We start from the raw sequence: 15,794 nt of genomic DNA on the forward strand, positions 1-15,794 counted from the left end.
TCGCGAGCCATATATGGCTCTTTCGATAACGCGATATGGCTCGCAGACAATTTTGAGCTGACATTTTTTAACTTAACAAGTAATAAATAATTATACTGTGCCATTTTAAAGTAAAACATTTAGCAGCGGATTTGTTTTTAGTTCTCCCCTCTCCTTTCCTCCGCTGTATGTGTGTGTGTGTGTGTGTGTGTGTGTGCGTGTGTGTAGGGGGCGGAGCCCCGCCCGTCGCGAGACTGCGCAAAGCAAGCAGTAGACCGGGGGGGGGCCAACATTAAAAACTGGGACTACGTCGAGGGCCAAACACGGTCCACATGTATTGAACAGGGTACACATAAAGTGCAAAAAGATATGGAACATATTTAAGTCAACTGCAAACGGATTGCTGAGCAGTTCAATTAAAATATCTGAGCAGCAAAGTCGGCAAATGCTCTCAGTTGATCAGCAGAATGCTGTCGGGAACACAGAGGTGGAGATGTTTGTCAGTGTTTGGAAACACGTAGTGACCAAAGTTTCCTTCTGCATCCGAGTCTGCCACAGGCAGCTCGGCTTGGAAAGCTCTCACTGCATCATACATGTCTGTGATCACACGGCCCTGAAGCTGCAGGTTTAACAGTGAGATGCTTCGTTATGTCGCACAAACAGTCCAGCTCACATCGTCCCAGAGATCTGTGGTGTCTTTCCCTTTGCTTTCCAAAAACTTTCATTCCAGTCACATATTTAGATACTTCCTCAAATGTATTTTCCCGTGGTTGTGCCATGCATTGATTTAATTACCAAAACCGTCGGGCCAGTTATGACACACATATGACATTTTCTCGCGGGCCGGATATAATTGCCTTGAGTTTGACACCCGTGCAGTAAACACTGAAACGTGCACATAAATGAGATAAATAACGTAAGCGTTTAGTTTATTTAATAAAAGAGCTCCTGTTCAATGCAACACTGATACCTCTATTAGTACTCGGAGACGTGTTATTCTTAAAAAATGCACGCATAAAGTTGCATTCAAATTTATATATTTTTATATATGGCTCTCAAGGAAATACATAAAAAAAATATTTGGCTTTTATGGCTCTCCCAGCCAAAAAGGTTCCCGACCCCTGTTATACACAGACTTTCTTGTAGCAATTTTCACTTAAAAGGGTGATAAAGGAAAAAGTGAAAATCACTACCTTATTGATAAAAAAACATAAAAACTTATACATTTATATATAATTTATATGAATATTTTTCATTTTGTTGTTACAGAATTAAGATGTTTTTTTATTCTAAGAATGAAGAAGCAGCAGATGTGCTTTCTCAACCGTCGCTGTTTGTGTCCACGAAGGTGTCAAACCTGTTCGCACTTGTGTTTTATTTGGACGGTGGATCGTCTGTACAGAGACTTGAGTGTGACTCACTCAGAGTGTCAGCGCGGTCTCATTTATAAAAATATACCTCGCTTTCATCTGTAACTAAATACTAAGATTACTTTCAATTAGCTTATTTATAAAAAGAAAACACTTCATTTGTCAATTATGTGCAAATGACTCTAAAACAAATACAAAATATGTCCTTCAAAATGTGTTTTTGATAAAAAAATGAAAACAAAATGAGGGCTGGAGCCGTGCTCATGTTTTTGTTCATCTAAGACAATACATTGAAGGTTGTTGCTATATGATCAAATTCCTGAAGCACTTTTAAGGATAATTTAAACATAGTTGCAATGGTCTCTTAAATCAGAGATTGTCTGCTCAACTCATTTTAATATTGCATTTTAGGATCAAATCACTAGAATATTGTTTTATGAATGAGGCCCTGAGGCTTTTAGATCTGAAGTTTCTGCTCTTTCTGCTCTCAGTAATGATCATGACAGTGTCTCATGTTACTCCTGTTGACAGACTGCTGTAATATTGATCATAGCGGTGGTTTAATGCTTCAAAGATCCTAATAGATCAGTATCAGTATGATATGTGGTCAGTTTCAACAATAACTGATAAAGTCTTTGCTGCATGGTCAGAAAATTATATTTTGGGTTTCTCATTAACTTCACTAAAGATAGAAGAGCAACATGTCAGCACTGTGTTAGGCTCAGTGGTGAGAGAAGTACTTGGATCCTTTACTTAAGTAAAATGACCAATATGACAAAGTAAAAGTCATGCAGTCAAAATCCTACTTAAGTAAAGTACATTAGTATTGTAAGTATCACAGTAAAAGTATGAATTCTGCAGTAAATGCCCCGTGATTAATGTATTGTTATATTACTGTGATACATTTTTCAAAAGGCATTTCAAACAAAAAACTCCAAAAATGGCCGACAATAAATACAAATATCTAAGAACACCACGACGGGTGCAACAAGCGGTATTACGTTTTAAAATGCTCACAAAAGTGCACTAAAACAACAACAACAACTTTGTTACAATAATGAGTACATGTAATGTGTTATTTCCACAAGTACCTCAAAACTGTACTTAAGCACAATACTTGCAAATGTATTTGATTACTTCCCTTAATTGGTTTGGATGGCACTATACAAGTATTGGAGTGATTTGACATTATTATCTGCCAGGTAGCAATAAAATGACCAGAATCAGGGGGAAATAAATACAGTACATATACTATACACACATAAAACCTAAGAATATTATGTATTAATTCAGCATGAATCCAGCCACCATGTAGACAACAACAGCATTATATAAGCACATCCCTAATTAGCACTTAGTAGTGTGAAAAACAACACAAATAGCTTGAGTGCTTTGTAAGCAAGGCCAGGGGCCAATTGTGCTGTAAATGGGCATAAAGGCCGAACATTAAAAGTTGTGCATCAGCAGAGAGCTCTTTCATCTGTCTGCACACGTCACTGCAATGTGACATAAATATTATTTGCACTGTAGCTGCACAGTGATTTACAATTGAAAAGGGCCAATTGTATTTTTGCATAATAGACTAAGGGTCTTAATCTGTTTAAAAGAGGGGCAACAAGCAGAGAAACTCCACTTTTAAAATGCTATGTTAACCAAGTTGCTGGCCATGATAACAGACCGTTATGGAAGATTTACTACTTAGCAAGCAACTATTCAAAAAACTTTCCTCAAGGAGACGCACCAGTCAGCGAACAATAAGACCGCCTGCCACCCCCACAGTTAAAAACCTGCTCTGAATCAAAGCTTTTAGGCCGAGCAATGCTTTAATGATGATTGAGGCTGTTTGCCAGGAGCCCTTTGACAGCATTTACTTGTATTAATGCAGCCCACTTTTTGTTCCTTAAGAGTAATTAGGAACAGACCATATTCAAAACTGAAGCCTGACAGAATAAGCCCAGCAGCTCGGAGAACGTCTGCTATTAAGCCCTTAACACTGGAAAGAGAATCCATCTAAGCATTTAAGGTGGTGAACAGGTGGGAAAGGGTTATTAAAAACTGACATTCAAACAACTTCATAGAAACATTTGAGCTCCCCATATTAACACAGTATTATTGTGTTTTCCACAATGCTCAGAGAGATAATAAATGAAACTAAGATGCATGATCAAGTGTCATTTGTTTATTTTAAATGTATTTCACAAATACATGGACTTAAAAAAAAAGAAGACATTGTAAAAAAAATAACAAGCGTAGTAAAAATGCCCGGTCTCTTCATTAAAAAAGGCACAGGTGTTGTGCATTTTATTTACTATTTTTCTAGGATCGTATTTTCTCATTTTTATGAGAAAAGAATCTCAAGGCCTACGCTGTTTACAGATGTACTTGAGGTTTAGCCATTTATGCTGAACAAGAGACACTGTGTAGTGTATGTAGACTGCATACTTAGCTGTATAAGATTCCTGTGAGGAGTCACAATTCAATGAATTAGAAAATAGTGATCCATTGAACATCATTCTGTAATTGAACCGCAGCCTAAATAATGGAGGCTGAATAAAAGTGTGAGCTCCCTGCAGAATCCAAGCAGCAGCACCGGATATTATTGGTGGTTTGAGTTACTGAAAGTGGATTTACATTTCAAGTTATTGCTAAGTTTGTGTGGACTTAAAGAGTCCACGAGGATAGTGTGAGACCGCTTTGGTCCAGTTCCAACCACCTGCTTCCCCGTTCAGTAGATATAAGGGAAGATCCTGTAGGGGACGTGTCGGCAGTAGGTGTCCCACGCTAGTCCGTATTTGGCCCTACACTGTCTCTCATCACGGTCCTCTCGGTGAATCAGCAACACGGTGAAATAGATGACATAGAAGTAAGGCAGAAGATGTGAGAACCCTGAAGAAAAACACAAGCATACATTGACCGTAAGCAGGAAGAAACAAATAATGACAAAGAAAACATATTTACGATTTACAAATGAAATTATTCATTTAAAATGATCATCGAGACACTACTATTGATATCATGGTTATTGTTGTTGTGCCATCAACCAAGCTGTAATCAAGTGTGCATCCTCTTCTGCAAATAGCTGTACATTTTCTTCTCAATCTATATTATACAAGAGCCCTGCGATGAATACAAGTTTGATTAAGCTCGCAATGTTCCGAGTGTTGATTCGCCTCAATAGTCATTTCTTGTGACTGCACAAAAATACCGTTTTGTCTTTCAGACAGGGTCTGGATGTGACCACTGTTCCCTTTGTCAGTGCAGCTTTCATACATCTGGAACAAGCTGTCATGATTTCTTTTCTTTTTGAGTGCATAATTTAGCAGTTTGTGACTTTTGCAGCGGCATTTAAGGCAGACACTACAGTACATCTCAATTACAAAGGCAGCAACACAAGTGAGTCACATAAAGTTTGAATACCAATGAGCAGAATGTGTCAGCTGTAACAAAAGTCTGACAGCAACCGTTTTAGGAAGTGAGTTTTCAAGGGAACATAAGGCAGCTTACAGAGCAACAAAGAGAACACACTGTTGCTTCTGCATCAGTCGCAAACGCGGTTTAATTATCAGGAAGGAAATACGATACATTTTTGGTGGCTGCCAAAATGTCTTGGTGGGCACAGAGCACTGAAACTTTATTATTTTGGTTCAGTACCAAACAGCAGGCGACAAACTGGTGAACCTAGTGAGGAATTTAGCATCTGGCGGGGGCAAATCTGATGCAAGAAATGACTTATACACACACGTTTCCTGTTAATAGAATAGGGGTAGCAATCTGTTTGAAAGACGGGCAACAAAGATACAAAGTACAGCATTAAAGTGAGTATGATTTAGGGCCATCTACTGGCAGAAACTGTGTTTTCATTAGTATGTAATCACTTTGATCTAAGAATCCTTGTGTGTTTGTTACCTTCGAATGAGTCCTTCATATCTACATAGGGAGAGGGTCCTCTTTCATGGAGTCCACCATGTTGCACCGCCATGTTTCTACAGTAGTCCAGAACAGACACACCGAACTCTGGCTCTAGAGAGGGCCTTTATTACGCTAGCTAAAGGCCCCCATAGTTCTCCGACACGCTTGGAAATGGAGGGGTATTAAGTTGGTTGTAATCTGCAACCTCACTGCTAGATGCCATTAAATTATACAAACTGGACTTTAAAAATGCCATATGAACCAAGTTGCTGGCCATCGTAACAGACCATCATAAAAAGATTTACTAGTTAGTAAGCACCTGTTCAAAAACCTTCCTTAAGGTGGCACACCAGCTCGTTGACAATTCGACCACCTGCCAGATCGAGTTGGTGGAGACCAAAACAGAGATAAAAGGCGCGTGAATATTTAACTTGTATTCCCTTAGGTGACCAAAAACACTACAGTCCAAATCACAGACTCCATATAAGAAGTGGACGTGGTCACCGTGACGTCACCTATTGGTTTGTGGAATAACGTTTTGAAGTAGTTTGACATTTTGACCGTTGCCATCTTTTCTTTTTTGGAATCAGCTGTGAAAGTGGAGCAAGTACAACTGATGACTGAACTGGACCTTTTTAAGCAACCAACATTTTAATATTAACTTTCATGGACTGAAAATACAACGTGAAAAGGTTAAAGTTATAAGACAAAAACACAGAGAGCACCAGAAAACTCCATGGTAGCGACCTGTCAATCACAAGGTAGCCACGCCCTAACGTAAAATGAGCAACTGTTTGGTAGCAACCTGAATTTCTGCTGCCCCAAAGTGGCTAAAATAAATCAATTATTGCAGGTTTAATACATTTTAAAGTTGTATCACTAAACATTGATCTATTTTATCACTTCAGCTCCTTTGGTTTAATAAAAAAGGGTTTGTAAACAGCCTTTATATAGCGCTTTTCCAATCTTTGCGATCACTCAAAGCCCTTTAAAACACATGTCAGCATTCAGAGTCAGAAGCTACCACACTCATCACTCTTCAGTAGAGATAAACATTCACACACACGCGCATACCGTTGCCATCGGGAGCAATTTGGGGTTCAATATCTTGCCTGAGGAGAAAGTCGACCGTAGGGGCCGAGAATCGAACCACTCCGACCGGTGGATGACCCCTCTACCTCCTGAGCCACAGCCGCCCCAATACTGATCAATAGCACAGTATACCATTTGATGTATAAGGGCCGTTGTAGCAGCACAAGTATTGATGACTAAAGACATTCAGCCCTAACAATATGCATTAGGAAAGCTTTATTAGTAGAGAGGAACCAAAATTGACTATAAGACATATTCACTGAAAATGTAACAATACTACAAACTTAAAGCATTCAGATGAATCAACTCTGAGAGTCTCTACAAAAACTGAACATTGCTTGTTGAATAAAAAAAACAAATGATTTCCAGCATTCTTTAAAAAGCCGTCTTACCACATGGCAGGGACCACGCCAGGGCCATGAGGAGGTCACCGAGGTAATTGGGATGACGAACGAGACCCCACCAGCCAGACACCAGCAGGCGTTTCCCTGTTGCTGTGGCGATGGTCTCCAGTCCTGCAAGGGCAGCGTAAATATTTTACAAGAAGTGCAAGTCACTTTAGAAATCAACCCCCACTTAATTCTGGTATACACAGCCTGAGTTTAGATACATAAATAGAAATAAGATGGGAAAGTCTTAAAAAGTGACCGACTTGCAACACTTGGATGTGTAGGGTCTCGTCGGAACTGGTTCTTCTGCGAGTTGGATTTTCTGAAAACATAATATCCAATACCTTGAGGAAAAGAGACAAAGGTTAACATCTCTATCTTCAAACATGACACACAACATGCGAGCTCACACATGATTACCATTGAGTGCTATTATAGTTGCTGCTCCGAGTAAACTTAGGGCCTGTGGGTGCACAACCAGGAAAGCAGCCTGCAGGCCGTATGTGAAGGGAACCCAGGCCAGGTCCCCAAAGACCAACATAAAGCCAAAACCATCATGCACAATGTCCATGGTTGTCAGAACAGCCTCCTGTTACAACACAACAGAGCACAGTTAGAAAGATCTGTCTTTGTGTGTGCCACTTTAAAAAAAATAATAATAAGCTTTATTTGTATAGCACCTTTCATACAAGAAGTGCTTCACAGCAGAAACATAAGATTAGACAGAATAAGAGGCATTTACAGTACAATAATCACAGTGATGATGTACATGAGTCTGAAGTACCAGTACAAAAATAGCAGATAAAATAGTATAAAATAACATTAAATGGCAGCAGGACTAAAATGGGAATTCATGCATGACATTAGGATCAACAGGAAAATCTTTATCTCTGACTCTGTTGACCCCTCACCTCATTCCACAGAGCATCTGCCACGTACAGCAGCTGGAAGCTGTTGACCAGTATCATGGCGAGTGAGGGGGAACCTCGGAGCTCCACCTCCTTCATCAGCATGCCAAGGTTTATGACCACCTGAGAGAAAAGCAGGTAAAGTGATCACTGATGAGCATCTAGTTAGACGACATCTGTCAGCCCGCACTTCCCAAGTATTGGTAAACAAATTCATTATGTGACTCATTGGATGAGAAGGACAAAAAGTCACTCTCAGGTCATCAAACACCCAATAATCAATGCAGCAGAGACCGACACACACACGGCAACCGACACGGATAAAACCACAGTGGTTCCACAGACAATTGCCATTTACACTCAGTGGCCACTACATTAGATGCATCTATACAATCCAGTACAACAGCACTGCCATGAATTCCATATCTTCTATGATTCCTACTACAGGTGCATTTCCATCCACCTGAAAAAAGTTTTCTGAGGTGGAAAGGTTGGTTGTATCAGTAAAACAAAATGCGACTAAGTGAATAAATGATGATGTAAATGGTACACATTTCCAACAATGCCCCCAAGAACTGAACATTATAAACTTCATAAAGATAAAATTGATAGCATAGCTTTTGCATTGAATTAGAATGTTCAGGTGTACATAATAAAGTGGCCACTGAGTGCGTGTTACCGTTAAATAAGCAGAAAGGTTACAGCGCACCATATAACCACAACTTCCCCCGTTCGCTTCCAGCTGTGGAACCTTTGCTGCATGTCACCGCTCTCTCCTCATCTCCAGTCTGCCTCTACACTGTCATCTGATCAATAAAAGGCGTAAAAGCCTAAAAGCCTAATCTTAAAAAACACTAAAAACTGTATTAACTTTACCCTTGCTGACTTTCTTCATGCAAAGATTACTTTCTAATGTCTCCATGACTTGCGGGTTGGAGTGGTTTAGAAGTCAAAATGTTCATCACTCACTGCATGTGAAAAATCCAGTTTACTTCACTGTATTGGGAAATATCTTTTGACATTTCACCAAATAAAAACAAGTTGTTCTCTCTTTGAGCTTTTGACCTCCGTAAAGTATGCAGCATGTAATGACTCATCTTTCCATCTGTGCTACTGGAAGGGTCTAACATCACGAGATAAGACATGTAAATGTAAGGAGACTAAACATTAATACTTTATTTATAAAGAGTCATGGAACTATAACTGGCCTCTTGAAGACTATGAACTGGATTTATATAATATACGAGACTCAGCCCATAAAATGTCATTATCAGCGATTGTAAGATGTTGAAAGTTAAAAATTTAAACATTCAACAGGAAGGAAAAATCTCCCACACACTGTCTGTAGCCAGTTGGTTGGAGCTTTTTCTATCCTCTCCTACGCACCTGGCTTTATAACATTCAGATGTGCAGAGGTTTTACTGTTTAAACTGTAAATACGGAGATAGAAATGTAAATAAAGGACATTACATCTACAGTTTCCAGTATGACTCGATCTTTTTATTGTCTCCATGTTCATTTTTGTGACTAGTGAAGATAAAGAGAACCGTGTTGTCATTTTGGGAATTTCATTTGAAAAGAAAAAAGAAAAAGCTTTGAGTGATCGGTAGAAAGGGGCTTTATAAATGCCGTCCATTTACTATTCTCACTGGAATGATGATGATGCCTGCCCTCCAACACTCACTGTGTCAGGTCATCAGGGAGAAAAGTTTCTGATTCTGAATGCAAATTATAATGAAAGCAGCTTGAGATTATTATTATGAGAGCAACATCGCCACCTGTTGGGCTTTCTAACAGAGATCACCATCTGCGTTAAGTAAAGTTTACAAATATGTAATAAATGTATATCAGCTTAGTGTTTTAATAAACACCTTAATTATGTCATGTTTGCTGTAATCTTTATTCATTTTAGGTCTTTAGCTTTTAAATTAAATGATATTGTTTTACTTTCTCTTTGTATTAGAAAAATGGTTTAAAGTTGAAGGAAGATTCTATGAAGTTACATTTTATATAAACACATCTTTTTTTCAAAGTTATTTTAACCTCAAAATAGAGTACAGTATATCTATATAACAAGATATAACCTCTGTAACAGAAGGTTTTATCAGTGTCTGGATTTACTATTTTCACTCGTGCAGATTAACTCACCCAGCCCATCAGACCCGGTCTGAGTTCACAGAAATATTTAAGGTCAAAATTTCCTATCCGGGGGTTTAGCTCCCGTCCGATGAAGAAGTCATACAGGGGATTCCCTAGAAGGAACACAGGGATTAATGCATTAAAAAAAGTTCCACAAAAAGGATTTGACAAATGAAGTAATTCTGTAATTTCAGTGCCTGCAGGTATATACAGTAAATAAAAGTCAATCAGTATTATGTTTAAGTCTGTAATGTAATCAGCAACTTTTTCAATAATGAATTTTACGAGTCGATTCATTAGCGATTAGCTGTCATATTAATGTGCAGTTTTTCAAAGCAGACATTTTGATATCTCAGTAAAAGCACATCAACAACCTTGATTAATGGCTTCACTCCATTTAGATGTGCGAGTTCAGCGGTTAAATGTCTGCTGTGAAAAAGGCCAATTTTAATCTGTGATGTTCAATCCACTGCCGCGTTAGTAGGCGAAGTGGGGTTTTTGTGTAGCCACAATCCATCTGCCCGTCTCGGCTTTCTTTCAGTTATTTTCAGCAATGTTCTACAATTTCTCGAATGCCTTTTAACACCCAGCAGGAGCATGCATTTGTTGCTTTCAGTTGCTTTAGGCTGTTAATGCATGTGTGTAGACAGACTAACAGTAATGGTGGACTGAAAGCAGAAAGCAGATATAATGTTTACCATATAAACATTACATCTGCATGATATAATGCATGTATATAATTCATGCATCATGTGAGAGTAGCGTGACAGGGAGTCTACAGGTGTCAGAGAATTTAATTTAATACTTTTAAATATCTTTCTAAGACAACACACATTTTTTTCGTATTCAGATAAGCATAGCAGGTAAACATCAAGGTAAGTTTGGTCTAGTGCAGAAGGAGTTTTATGTAGGAACAGTTTCCTTTAGCTTAGAAGTTAGCGATGTAGCGATTTCTCTCTACAGGTAAATATGACAAGTAAGTATAAAGTGAGCAGAGTTGATTTCCCAACAGGTAAGTAGGCCTATAGACGATAAGGTTTAGTGGTAGACAGAGTGTGATATATGTTAACTATGGTGCAGGAGAACTTAACTAATTTTGACAAAAATAGATACATGGAATTACATGGAAGTCACCGACCCGACCTAAAAAAATGGAGTGTGACTGCTACTTGGAGAGGTCCCAGTTCACCTCCTGCCCTGCCGTGGTGCCCTTGAGCAAGGCACCAGACATCCCCCTTCCCCCATTGTGCGCTCTGCATGTGTGACCATTAAAAAGAGGGTTTCATCCCTCCGATTCTATCCATCTATCACTATATACCGAGGGCAGTTGAGAATGTCATTATGTTAGCAGGGATAGCATGTTAGCATGACTAAATGTGCTACATGGCATCTTGTTGCCATCCATCTCTTTAGCCACTGGCTTAATGTGTTTTGCTTTCCTAAATCTACATTCTCACAGAGGAAGTTTGACTTCATATAGCATGTTGTTTTGCCTTGATCATTTTGTCTTTTCACAAATGTAATCATTGGCGAGCAGAAGCTGAATCACAATACTGGATGCTCTCAGGCTTCTGCCTACAGATGCAGCAGAGCGCAGCGGAGCACAGTGGAGCACAGCGCAGCCGGTGTAGCAGGGTCAGCTTACTCGAAACAGTGTTCACTTGATGCCTGCAGGCTCCTGAAGAGCTCGACCGTTAGATAATTACCCACAGGAATACCAAAATCCTCCACCAAACAATAAAAGAGGCATACAAAAGCACAGTGCATCTCCAGTAACTGTTTTAAAATAGTATCTTAAGGTGGATTCTTTCTTTAATGATAAACCTCCACTCTCACCTGTGTTGCCGCCCAAGGCGAGAGCATGAGAAGGAACCCAAAAGGAGCGGATATAGAGGTAGACGGAAAACAGGAATGACACCGCTATTGCACAAACTGCCAAAGGCAACAGCAGCTCAAACAGATACCCCAGAGGAGCCCCGAGCCCCAGTAACAACATCAGCAACACGCCGCTGATGCACAGGCCGTGAAAACCTGAGGGAGAGAAACAAACAAAGCTAAATGTTGTTGCCCAGGGTAAGATATAAGCAGACTGACACAGGCTGGTATAAAACAATATAAAGAGTTGAACTTCAGATTGTATAACTTAAGTAAACTTTAGCTAAAGGTCAGATCTGCCAGGAAGTGTAGAGGTTAAACTAAAAGATACATAAAGAAACATGACTTTTGGATCCTCCTAAAAATAAAATGTTGCAGCTGGTGCTTTGTGCTACAGTGAAGCATTACAAAGCAACTGTGAAATATTACAGCTATCATAATATTACCACTACTACATTATTATATACAATAATGCTCAAGAGCACAATTCTCCTCCATTACTAACAGCACACACAAAGCTAGTCCCTGGTCAAAAGAATTGCAGAAACTAGACTTAACATATGCATATTAAAAACTAAAAATAAATGATCCTTAAAAGAAAACTCATGTGTTGCAACTCAGCAGTCATATAAATACCATTTATGGGATACTTGAGACGCGTTCCATCCCTCAGCACTAATCCTTCAGACACCTGCAGGTACAAAATTTGAATCTGAACATATAAAACATATTCTGTGTATTTAATGATAATTGGAACAGAGTCATAGCATATAAGACTTTTCTCTATTGATTCTCTATGGGGATCAATAAAGTCTAATCTTAGACAACACAGCAAGCCTGGCTCTGTTCAACAGCAACACAATCCACACACCAGAATATCAAGCTCACTAATGATCACGTTACATCTCGTGAAAAGATTCAACTTTCCAGATGCAAGATCTTATTGGTGGGTTCATCACGTGTCTTACCTTTCCTAATGGTATCACATAGAGGAGGGCATGCAGAGCGATCCAGCCCAGCAGAAGAACGAGGGCCAGAGGGTCCCACAGCTGGTCAGAGGAGGGGAGGGGAGGGGGCCACTGGAGCACACTGGCCTCAGGGGATCGACTCACACAGATCAGGAACATCACCGTCAACGGGAGAAGGATGGGTATGCATAATGCACCTGAGAGACGATTACAGGTGAAAGTGAGATGACATTGTGGCTGACGTTACTGAGCAGTAGTCCGAAGCAATGAAGACACTAAAAAGAGTGAAGCAGCAACACAAGGAAAACTTACAAATGGAGCACAGTGAGAATATTTAATATACCAGATTAATAGTAAGATATTAATAACTACGAAGTAGCAAAACAATTAGATTCGCTGTCAGTGTGGGTGCAACAAAACGCATGGTTAGCTTCAGTATAGTCTGTTAGTCCGCAGAGAGCTCAACTGTCATGTCCAAAATGTGATTCTACTTTGAAAACAAGGAGAGAGCTAATTGGATGTGATGCTCAATTTAAGGAAAGCAGCAGGAGACGAAAGACCACCGATGTGCTCTCTCACACAAACAGAAGCTGTGATGCATTTGTTCTCTCATTTCATGTCATGTCTACAATGATAAATCTTACTCGTTTCCTAACTAGAGATGTAATAACATATTGCAGCGAGCTTTGTCATCTCTTTATTTCTATTGTGGCAGCATTTTTATGATTTTATGAAACAACAATTATCACAACAGTGTCAATATATCACAGAGTAAATTAGGAATAATGTTATTTTGTATGCTGGCTGTTAAATGAATGTAATACAGCATTCACAGTTTGCAGGAGGAGAGTGAAGTGACACGTAAGGGAGAAGGGTGCATAGATAGATACTTTATTGATCCTGAGGGACAGTTAGGCATCCAGTCGCTTAAAAGACACGAACGAATGAAAGAAAAACGTTGTTTGCTTTCTGCTAAACTGCAGAAAATGTAACAGGAATAGGAATTATATTCAGTGTGGAGTTCATGGCTACGTAAAGAGCAAAAATGAAGGTGGATGTAAGGTGGTGGCGCCTGGTCAGGCCTGCTGTCACTCACCCAGGGTTCCTCCAAATTCCCTCTCTGTATCATGTGAGGGTCTGTGTTTGAGCGTGTGACTGTTTGGCCTCATTATTGGTCTCCTGAGAAAATATTAAGGTAGATATATTTCAGTCAAAATAAAGACATTTGAGGAACAAGTAAATAGTAATTATTCTAATAGTAATAGTATTGTCAATTATCAAAAAAGACAGGGGTAATAAACCTTTCTGATGATGAACTTGATTTGCAAACAAAAGATTGAACAAATCCTTGTTATAAGCAGTGATGTAATTATGCACGTTAATCATATTATTTGTACTTTACCTAAATATTTCTATTGTATGCTACTATGTACTTTTTAACACCACTACATTTTTCTAACTGCTACTGTAACCTGTGATTTTAAATGCAAAACACAATACTCTGTACTCAGTGCAACATGAGGCATTATTACAGATTAAAGGCCATGCATATCCACACAGCTGTTTTTAAAAACTGCAGCTAATTCGACCTCCTCCGTTGGAGTTGTGCACAGTTTTGCTGGGATTTACCTTCAATTACCAAACTGTACTAACAAGAAAGGGTATCAGGATAGTGAGACAGATTACAGCTACCCAACAGTTCATAACATAGCTCAAAGTAGCTTCACTCAACCAGCTACATTAAGATGCTGCCCATCAATATGCAATGCATCAATAATAATTGTACACTCATTTAATATATATATATTCTATAACATACATGTCAAATACTATATCTAATCCTAATACAACGAAAAATCACTTTTATATCAGTTTAAATTAAATACTTCATCCTATAGAATAAAATAAAATAAAAAGTCAATAGTACTAGGTTATATAATATAATATTTAACACAGGGGCTACTTTGGATTCTTTAAGTACATTTTCTGGTTTGGTAACTTATTTTCACACAATGGTGTACTTTTACAAGTGGAGACAATTATTCCTTTTCACACAGAGGGCATCTTTCAGGGAAATGTTCAAGAACCACAGAACTGTGCAAAAAAAAGTAGCAAATAGATATGTGTCGACAAAAAGTTGAAAATATTCTTTAAAATTAGGCAATATTTCCCATTCTGTGACATAATTCAAAGGAGCTGTTATTAGTGTTGTATTATTGCGACTGCTGTCGTAAACCACCGAGTTAAAGGTTACACCGCTGTCAGTTCCTGTGTGTCCAAGAAGCTACATTTCTATTGTGAAACATGAGACGAAAAGGACGTTTAGTTGCTGTCCCTGTTGATGCTAAAATAATCTGAGCGCGAGAGAAATAACGACTTTGCAGAATAATACAGCATGTAAAGAGCAGAAATGTTTGGAAACAGACAGAATACAGTGTCTTACCGGTGTAAAGCATGTAGAAGTAGATGGGACGGTACTGATATTCTAATGCATCCATCCAGCAGCTTGCAGATGGAAACGCCCAGAAACAAGTTCATCAGCACGAAACTGTCTCTCAGCCAATCAGATCCCTCCGTGGCCATCAGAAGAGGGTGGAGAGAAGAGGGTTTAGCCAATCAAATGAGCGCATCAGGTGGCGACAGTTCTACAGGGAGGAATGGCTGCGGAGGTTGTGAAACATACCTAATTTACATTGATATCGGTAAATACTACACATTTATATTACAAAAGTGGTTTTGTAAAGGAAGAACACACCATTTTGAATCCCAAATTCATACACTTTTATTGTAGACCCCACATATTTAAACCATTCCAAAACGTGCTGTTTATCTGTGGAAGTTACAGTAAACTGCTGTACTTACTTTAGTGTTAGACATGGATTACATAATCAAATCATATTCATCTTGCATATTATTCAGCAAAATATACCTCAAATAATTAATTAATACAGGAGATTTCAACTTTTTCTTTTTAGTAAGTGTATTATTCTGTATTCACTTTACACACATTTTCTCATATTGTATGATTTGAAAATGACTATTATATGACTAAACCTAAGTACTCAAGGCTCATGTGCACTTGAATGACAAGTGCCTAGAATGCAAACTGTCAGTTAAATGGCGTTTGATTTTCATTAGTGTTGGATTATATATATATATATATAT

General features: G+C 38.8%; 1 protein-coding gene across 1 annotated transcript; it reads right to left on the minus strand.

Annotated features, from left to right (window-relative positions):
• Positions 1 to 3,513: 3,513 nt before the first annotated feature.
• tm7sf2 (transmembrane 7 superfamily member 2) lies at positions 3,514 to 15,794 on the minus strand. The gene is made up of 11 exons (XM_029447790.1): positions 15,073 to 15,794; positions 13,726 to 13,808; positions 12,630 to 12,826; positions 12,298 to 12,352; positions 11,623 to 11,817; positions 9,796 to 9,899; positions 7,651 to 7,770; positions 7,160 to 7,328; positions 7,003 to 7,083; positions 6,743 to 6,865; positions 3,514 to 4,235 (listed from the first exon to the last, which is right to left on the minus strand). Exons 1-11 carry the CDS (start codon positions 15,210 to 15,212, stop codon positions 4,075 to 4,077), a joined length of 1,428 nt encoding a protein of 475 aa, XP_029303650.1. The 5' UTR covers positions 15,213 to 15,794; the 3' UTR covers positions 3,514 to 4,074.

The sequence above is a fragment of the Cottoperca gobio genome, chromosome 14, assembly GCF_900634415.1.
Source record: "Cottoperca gobio chromosome 14, fCotGob3.1, whole genome shotgun sequence".
NCBI classification, from domain to species: Eukaryota; Metazoa; Chordata; class Actinopteri; order Perciformes; family Bovichtidae; genus Cottoperca; species Cottoperca gobio.

What these genes read in the sequence shown, in the direction of transcription:
- tm7sf2 (XM_029447790.1), bottom strand. Translation starts at nt 15,212, where the DNA reads ATGGCCACGGAGGGATCTGATTGGCTGAGAGACAGTTTCGTGCTGATG. An exon ending in ATGTGATACCATTAGGAAAG is followed by an intron (nt 12,353 to 12,629) that starts GTAAGACACGTG and finishes TTGTACCTGCAG; the next exon opens with GTGTCTGAAGGATTAGTGCT. An exon ending in GACCGGGTCTGATGGGCTGG is followed by an intron (nt 7,771 to 9,795) that starts GTGAGTTAATCT and finishes CTTTTCTCTCAG; the next exon opens with GTGGTCATAAACCTTGGCAT.